At 44.4% G+C, this 9,133-nt stretch overlaps 1 protein-coding gene across 1 annotated transcript; it reads right to left on the bottom strand.

Moving 5' to 3' along the window:
- Positions 1-679: 679 nt before the first annotated feature.
- Positions 680-4,851, bottom strand: LOC101074017 (heparan sulfate glucosamine 3-O-sulfotransferase 2-like). The gene is made up of 2 exons (XM_003961293.2): positions 4,125-4,851; positions 680-2,075 (listed from the first exon to the last, which is right to left on the bottom strand). Exons 1-2 carry the CDS (start codon positions 4,625-4,627, stop codon positions 1,457-1,459), a joined length of 1,122 nt encoding a protein of 373 aa, XP_003961342.1. The 5' UTR covers positions 4,628-4,851; the 3' UTR covers positions 680-1,456.
- Between the last annotated feature and the right edge of the window lie 4,282 nt (positions 4,852-9,133).

Raw genomic sequence — 9,133 nt, forward strand, 5'->3', positions numbered from 1 at the left:
TCTTAACAAAGCAGCACAGCTGCATTTGAGGATGAAGGGAGACCCAACAAAGTAAAAGCAAGGACATGCTCGTGGTTTTCCGAGGACCACATTCTGTCTTTCTCTGCCAAACACTTAAAAATCTTCAAAGGATACTGTGATATGTGCAAATCTGAGACAAACAATCTCCAGATGACGGGGAGTTCAAAAAGACAGATGGGGAGCAGCGCTCCGGGTAACAGAGCGTTAGTATCTACGGGCGCAACCTTTATCGTATTTTTATTACTGTAAATGATTTTCAAATGTATGCATCCCTGAGTGGGACGGTTAACATCACTAACATCTAAGCTCCCCATCAGGAAGGCCTGAGGAAACACCTCACAGAGGCTGGCAATGTGGTGACGGTTGCTGTGAAAACACTCGTTAGCAACAATTTAATGCTACCGAAAGAAAAAATTAAAACCCTTAATTAAATAGGTTTTTAATCTGTGCATCAGATAGATAGATAGATAGATAGATAGATAGATAGATAGATAGATAGATAGATAGACAGACAGACAGACAGACAGACAGACAGACAGACAGACAGACAGACAGACAGATAGACAGATAGATAGATAGATAGATAGATAGATAGATAGATAGACAGACAGACAGACAGACAGACAGACAGATAGACAGATAGATAGATAGATAGATAGATAGATAGATAGATAGATAGATAGATAGATAGATAGATCGATCTAATGTGACTGATGTCACATTGTTGTGAGAATGTAATTAAGAAAGTTAAAGTCTCAGACAGAACTCTTCTTTTCCAACATGCGTTTGTGCTTGGAGTTTATTCCATGTTGACAGACAGGTGTTGTTGTGGTTTTGATGACTTTGTTTCCAACCAAAATGGTAATTTATTCGGTGATCCGTGCGTACAGCTCGCATACCAACCTCACAGCAGGAGAAAGTTGATGGCTCTGCAGAGAAACTGATGAGGCGGACGTTTAGCGGCTCACACTTGTGTTATTACTTTACATTTCAGATTTGGCACCGCAGCGCTGCAGCTTAATTCTGCTCTCCCTCAAGACTTCACTGACATTTTCCAAGGTCTTGCTTTCAAGCCCTGCCTTGATTAGGGAAGCAGGTTTTAAGAAGAACTAATCCCCTTCCCTGGAAATTGTCTAATAAACCAGTCAGCAAACGGGGGATCCAGTCAGCAATAACACCCAGCAACTGAACTTGTGTGGATGTGGAGATGAAATAGTGGCTAAATCTAGCAACAAACAGGGTGCTGACGCTCGCCGATGAGCGTCGCAAGTGCAATAGCGACGGCATCCAGGATGCTTCTCTGTTCATTACTGTCTCATCAAAGAGGAGCGCTGCTTTTGCCGTTTCACTCTAATGTTATTTGGAGACTGTCTGACACCAGCTGCGTTTGCTCTTAGCTTAACTGTCTTCAAACAGGCAGACTGGGGAAAAACTTCTACTCCCACTTAAAATCGTGACCCACCGTTTCATAAAACCTGACATTAAAAGGTCTGTAGAAGTCTCTCAGTTGCTCGATAGCGTCTCTGTCTATCTGCACGTGAGTTCTGCCCTTGGATTTGCCGAGACAACGTGGTGAACCGCTGCTTTCCGGCTTCTTCAGGCAAGGAAAGCCTTTGGTGCGGTTGAAATAGAAGTGCTTGTCCGTGACGATACGCTTTAAACCCAGGAAGTCCTGTACCCGTGCCAGCTCCCCTGCCGGGTCTGTGATAAGGCGCTCCCCACTCACAAAGTGGATCTGAGCCTGGGGGAAGTATCGGAGCCAGTTTTCCAGGTGTAGAACGTAGAGTCCAATCCGAATGGCATTCCAGGATGTGTCCACGATTCCCAGGCTCTGGTTTCTGAAGGCCAGCTCCTGGAAACTAGGCAGGTCGGGGGTTTTGGATAAAGTCTGAGTATAGTCTGATATTGCACGGGTGACAGGGTCCCGAACCACCACGATCAGCTTGGTGTCACGGGACATAGCGGAAATCCGGTGCGGCGTGTCCTTTGTTACAAAGTAGCTTGGTGTCTTCTCCATCGTGATTTGGCTTTCAAGAGTCCTCGGCATCAGCGCTCTGAATGGAAGATGGAAACATTGGGGAAAAAATTAAAAACGAAAACTTTTATTTTATTTTGCCACCACTTTAAACTGCTGCCAGGACGAAATGAAAGACTAACATTCAAACACAGAGGACAAGGCGTCCTTACATTCACTCCAAAGAAAAAAGTGGGTATTAGATGTCTATTCAGGGCAGAATGAGTTTCCCACCAGCCGGACCCTGAGCTCCAGTTCGCCAGCAGACCCGGTTTCTCGGTGTGACTGGTTGTGGGTGTGCAGACGCAAAGACACAGACGGCGTGATGGTACAGGAGACCCGTCTCAGACAGCTCTCCTGCCTGGCTCAACGGTAATAAATCAAACAGGAGCCACGCAGGACACTGCTGACTTCCCCGAACTAGGTCAGCGTGAGGGAATACTGTTCACATGCACAAGTGGGAAGTAGAGTTTCAGAAGGTTTGAAAACTACCGATAAAGAAGACTTTGGATGACCCGGATCAGTCGGATGATCGTGCTTCCTTGGCTTTGATTTAGCACGTTCTCGTTCTATTGTAACACACTGTATTTTCATCATAAATAAGAGATTGTTTATGTTCCTTTTCTCATAAAGTGACTTAAATGGCAAGCTGCAGCAGCTGCATCCATAAAAGGAAACAGTTTGTTAACCTGCGGTTCTTCTGAGCTCATGTCCTGCCACTGGTCTCCACACCGTAGCAGAACTTCTGACCTTTTGAGTCTGATTTGAACCGTCGGATGACAGGTAGAATCACACCATGCGTACTTGACAAAGCTGATCTAGATCAGCATTAAGGCGTGTGACGTGCCTGTTCAGACACGGGGCGTGCACGCCCGTATATGGTAAAAACAGGAGTAAAGAGAGCGTCAACAGTTTAGCGACAGTTTGCCAGTGTGAACACAGGGGAGGTTTCCTGCAAATCACCTGTTTTGAAATCAGTCATCAAAAGTCAACAGCTGCCCTTTCGTCCGCGCTGCTGACAGCTGACAATCACACTGCACTAATGGGCGAGGGTTCACACCTAGATCAAATCTCCAAGACGCATCTCGGAGATAAAAGAGCTGCAGCCGCCAACCCTCCCGGGGAATGCCAATTAGGGGAGATATTTTCAGGGCGTAACTATTGATGAAATATCTCTGATCGCCTTCCCTCTTGTTGCTGCGTGACAGCTAATCGTTAGCGGGGATTGTATTTGGGATTGGTTTGTTTGCGTGCGCCATATTTCTGCAAACATTCACACACTGGAATTTAAAGCAACGTTGCACGTGTGGAATAGAGAAACGGTCTTAAGCTGGAGGATCTGAGAGTTTAAATCTTTACCTGAACGTTCTGTTTACATTTTTGTTATATCCAAATGCTGCTCAGAGGCCCTGCAGTTTACACTGTTGACCTCAAGAAACTGGAATTTGTGAGGAAAAGGAGACTACAGAGTAAACAGGACCAAAACTCTTTCCCAACAAGAATGCAGAATGAGCTGTGAGTCCGGGGAAAACAAGCACAGCTTGTTTCCAGGCTGAAAAACATCTGGGCTGGTGTTTGACATTGAGCGCATGATTTAATGTGGTTTTAATTTTCAAATCAAACCGGCCCTCATCAGGGCTCAGCTGTTTTCAGATTCATTCGACATTAGAAATACTTTCAACGCCTGAGTGGGTGAATACTCGGCAGGAAGAGGATATAAAGACGCCTCTGGAAAGAAGGGAGGAAGCAGCTCCTCGGGACGCCACCGCCATCGAGCCTTCTACCAAACTTTGGTGCCTGCAGGCTGCAGCCAAATGATGACCTTTAATAATCTGCCTGTGTTGGGGCAAAGGACGACGGCACAGGAGTTCACATACAACGTAAGAAATTTGATCACACTCTTTAAACTGTCACTGCAATTAATAACTGTCACTGCAATTAATAACGGATTAGTCCAGTATAACTTCAGCGCCATTTTAGCCAAACCAAACGCACCCATCGTGTTTCGCGTCGGCGTCTAGTTAGAAATGAAGGCGTGATTGTGGGGTTGTTGGTTTTTGTTTTTTTTGAAAGCCATATACGTTCTCACCTGTACCACTCCAGTCCTCTGTCATAGTTCCTGTCGAAGAAGTGCGTCTCAGTACCAGCAGCTCGCACATCTGGGTGGATTCTTATGAACTCCAGCACAGCTCTGGTTCCGCCCTTCTTTACGCCGACTATAATGGCATTTGGCAACTTTTTATTCCCGAACTTTAAATTGCTCATGGGAGGACTGGGTGTGTCGTTCCTGGCCACCTGAACACCTGAGGGGGGACTTTGGGCGCCTTTCAGCCGAGCTTCCTCACCGGTGGTCGGTCTCACGTCCGACGGAGAGACGCAAGACAGAGATTTCCGAATGCGCATTTTGGCTCCTTGCGTCGGGACGCGCTGGCAGCTGAGCGTCACATCAACTGATCTCTGGATGATGGTGCCGGCAGGAAAAAGTAGACAGTAGCACACATAAGACAGGAACAGCGAGAAGACGCAAACGGATGTTCTGGTGAGCCGATGAGAGATAGGAAGAAGTCGACTGAAGAGGAGCGCGCATGCCATCTCTCCACGGACAGAGCATGTTTTCTTGGTTGTTGTTGTTGGCTGTTCTGTTTGTCTCTATGGCGACCCTTGTCATTTCACAATCAGGGCTTCCATCACTTCGAGCCCCTCTTACACCTCTCTGAAGAACTCCCGCGTGTCATCGGTGCGCGCAGTTGCTGAAGCAGCGGAGGACGCGCGCTCTCTGACAGCTCCGCTGCTCAACGACGGAAAAAGACCTCAACACTGTGACGTCAGAGCCTCTTTGCATTGTAAAAAAGAATTCATCCCTCTCCTCTCACTGGTCTGACTTTACACTCCCTCCCCTTTAACCGTTAAACATTTATGGGCTTAGTCGAGACTCAAATTAGTTAAAGTCTAAATTCTAAACACGGTTTAAATGTCACCAGCACGCCAAATCCATATTGAAACACTCAACACACATCATGGTAACTCCCACTGAAAGCCACCCGGGCAGAGGAAGCTGTTTTCTGTAGGTGTGTTTAACACTTTTAACGCAGGTTGCACTCAACTTTAGCACCAGCTGTTCAGCAACCAGCTTTACATCAGTTCTGTCAGGTGTAAGGAAATGGTTAACGGTGGCCACTGCTGGTCAACATCTTCCGTTTTCGTGTGAGTGCATAGAGATGACAAAAAAAGAAACTGTGACACACAGTTCATAGCTCTGGACATCGACCCTGACTTAGTAAACCAGATTTCTCAATCAGTATTCTACTGGACAGTAATTCAGTCAGGACTGGAAGACCTAAAAGAATGTAAAGATCTGGAATGAGGGAGCTTTTGGAGCCTTAGAGTGTCCACAGGTGACACTTTTGTTGCTGTATTATGTGTTTCGAGAGCAGCTCATAATCATGACCTCTGTTCTCCTTCGGCCACAAACCCGTCTCTTTCTCCAACCTCCTGCTCCACATCTCGGCCGTCTGAGTGTCTGGGTGGTGGCCTGAGCAAAGTTGGTCATTGCTTTCATTTTACTGACGACCAGCACAAGTGCAGACGAGGCTGAGGAGTGAAGGAGAGGTGATGTGCTGGGAGGAGCCGAGGTGTCACGTTGGTGCTCCCGAGGGGTATCTGCGCCCAATCTCAGAGGCCTCTGATTAAAGAATGATTTATAGGGGCCGGTCAGAGAGGCCCGCTCAGCAATCTGTCTCGTGAATGAGATTTTTCTTTTCCTTGGGAAGAGGGCGGGTAAATCAAAACTGGGTTGAGAGAAGCCCTGCAAAGCTTAGAGACAGTGTCCAGTGATTAAATGTTCTAATGGCCTGTGCTGAGTGTGCAGCTTGTTTGGCTCACTTGTATTTTTTTTTAATATATATAGGATGCTGATGCACAGAGTCCGTTCAGACCTCAGCTCAACACATCCCACCATATGGACTAGATGTTAATTATTGTGGAAATTTTAAAAAGACATATGGCTCAAAGAAGTGAAGTAAACTATTTCCAGATGCATTTTTTTGTATATCTATTGCTGCTCTATCATTTCCACAATTACATCCCATCAGCTGCACTTCTCGTTCTTCAAGAGTCAGAAAGATTAAGAAACGTAAACGAGAGTCTGACCAGACAGAATCTGACAAATTCTCACCCGATTCACTCATAACTTTTTTCATACAGCTGGTGATAAAAGTTCTGTTGTGATATTTAACTGCCATAAATATGACTTATGTTGTCATTTTATGAGTATAGAATATTTTATTTAACATTGTTTGTTTTTATGAATATTTAATTTCTTTATTTAACACATCATACAAAAGGAAATAATTTTCTGTTCTTTGTTGAGTGACGGACCTTTTAATTTGGTACTCCACTTCACGAATTTATTTTGAGGTAACACTGCAACAAAAAGTTGACATGTTTTTCTTTGCTCATGGGGGGCTCATTCCCTCAGGGGTGCAGCCAGCGAGGTAGTCTGTTTTTCTTATGTTGTGTTGTGTACGTGTTGTATATATGTGAAACCTGTTTAATTGTGCGTTGTGCCAAACAGTTCGACGGTGGTGATGGTGTTTACGACGATGACGTGGCAATAAATCATCTGTATCAGAAGAACTGTGGTCAGAGAAGCACGGACCACAGTTCTCCTGATACAGATGGACCACAGCTCATCTGGAGTGATAGATATGTTTGGGGTCAGCATAGGTCACTTTGTTTTAGTAAAAGAAAATAAATACGCACAGTCAAAGAGCTCTTTTGTCCTGTAAATGGTTAAATGATGCTGAATCCTGGACAGGTTTGGGTCACAGTATCCCGGATTGATGGAATCATTATCCCAACCTTTTTCTGTTTAAGCACCAATGTTATAATAAGGGTTAAGCACAAAAAGCACAACACATTTATATTTACATGTGGTTTTTGTGAGTTTGGTACATATTTTCTTACTATTATGAAGACGTTTAAGAAAACGATAAGATTCTGACACCTAGTGGTCAGGTTGGAGTATTGCACACCTACTGAAATTGATGGATTCAAATTGATGAATTGATGAAAATAATTTATTTTGTAAAAAACGCCCAAATGTAACATAACAAATCACATGTTAGAAAAGTAATCCTATAAACCCCTTTAAAATGTACAAAATGCAGTCAGAGTGATTATAGCTGGACAGATCTAAAAGGCATCTGGTTTATTTCAGCGTTTTGCTTATATTGTTTAGCTTCTGCTTTAGCTCAGCTAAAACAGCTACAACTGTTATTGGTACGTGATTATTTCAAATTCCTGTTAGACCACTTGTGAAGACAGTGCATTGCTTTAAAATAAAATAATCTTTGATTGGCTTGAAGTCTGATTGAACAGCCAACTTTAAATGTAAATGCTGCTCTTATGTTAAATAAAAAAATAGGTGCACCTATCTGAAGATTAAAATGCTTAAACATAAAAAAGCTCACTAAAAGAGGAGGGAAACAAATGATCATCATCCTGTGGAGGTGAAGAGTCAGTTTTTCCCCAAATTCCATAAATGCTTTGAACCACAACGTGGTGTGGTGGTGGAACAGTGTCGCATGTGAGGCTGCTCTTTATGGTAAACCAGTAAACCAACGGGCATGTTGGCACTTATTGTGACAGCTTGCACAACCCAGAGAAAAGCAGTGTGATCCCCACACCCTGGGTGATGTGCCTTGCTCCCACTTAAGCCTCTCTCCCCCCCTCCATAATGGTGCCCAATCCACTCCCCTGCAGGAGCACCGGTGCTGTTACTCATCTCATATGTCCTCTGTTGCTGCTGTTATTTATGACTAACAGTGTCCTGTGCCTTTGTGATGGATGCAGATGCTGCTGTCAGTGTGTAAGAAAATGTAGAAAAGCACTAATGACTAAATGTCCTGGGCCATGTTTATGACTCCGCGAGGCCGGACCTGTGGATGCATCAAGGCTGGAAGCTGATGTCAGCACGCTAAAGTGCTTGCAGCGCTCGGGTGTCTGCGGTGGCGCTGGGCCGCCTTCGGCTCGTGCTGCAGCTGCTGTAGTACCTGCTGCTACTGTGCGGCTGGGGGTGCTCTAATGATGCAGCTATGTGTGGAGAAATAGTTGCTGATTCATCAGATGGGCTCGCTGTTTGGCTCTTGTCCTCGTATTGTGAGTTGTTTACTGAAATGAGTGACACGTTCTCTCTAATTGACTCTTTTAGCCTAATGGGCCCGGAATAATGGTTTGATAACACCTGTGCATCTAGACATGTTCACGTTGACTTCTGTTTTTGGCTTCTTAAATCTGCCAATAAAAATGTCATCTGTAAAACATTCCCTATTCAAAAGTGAAATTTAGTAAATTATTAAACATGTTTTTGTTGCATATCCTGGTGGAGCTTAGTGGCAGTTTGTACATGAAGCCTCTCTAAAGGGAGATAACCCAACATGTTCCCCTAAAGCCCATTTTGAGTTTTATAGTTCTTTCCATCATTGGGTTTTATTGAAAACAACTGCTCACATCTCCCAAATTTAACAGATATTAAATATTAGATATCACAAATATTATCCTGTGCTCTGCTGGCACAGCACAGTTCCCACATTTCCCTTTAGGAATATGGAGCAGGGTTGCTCTGGTGACTTGTGACAAGCCTTTGCACTGCTCTTATCTGATATTTAAATAACAGAAGTAAAACATCACAAGCATTTAAAATGAATAGCGTATTAAGTGATTTTGGGGCGGTGGTAGCTTTAGGGGACTGGGCTGTACTGGGGAGATGCTCTGGTAGCAATGGGAGGTGCCAGAACACCTTCAGAGTACTGCTGAGGAACCCTTGAGCAAGGAAACAACCCTAAATGCTCACACATGCCCCCTGGGACTCATCCCTGCCTTCACATATATACAGCTGGGATAGGTTCTGACACCCTCGCCGTGACCCTGAAAGGGATAAATGGGTTAAAAAGGACTTCATAAAAGCTGTAAAATTCATTTGTCGCGTAGCTTTTACAGAACAACACTGTTAACTGGACTTTCTTTAGTTTTTCAAAGACATTTCACCTTTTTTCCAAGAGGCTTCTTCATTCTTCAGTCCTAAAGAAGCCAAGACTT

This window comes from Takifugu rubripes, chromosome 1, assembly GCF_901000725.2.
Source record: "Takifugu rubripes chromosome 1, fTakRub1.2, whole genome shotgun sequence".
NCBI lineage: Eukaryota > Metazoa > Chordata > Actinopteri > Tetraodontiformes > Tetraodontidae > Takifugu > Takifugu rubripes.

Bases quoted from the DNA above. Each gene is read 5' to 3' on its own strand.
- LOC101074017 (XM_003961293.2), bottom strand. From the start codon at position 4,627: ATGGCATGCGCGCTCCTCTTCAGTCGACTTCTTCCTATCTCTCATCGG. The intron at 2,076-4,124 runs GTGAGAACGTAT...TCTTCCATTCAG, and splicing joins AGAGGACTGGAGTGGTACAG to AGCGCTGATGCCGAGGACTC.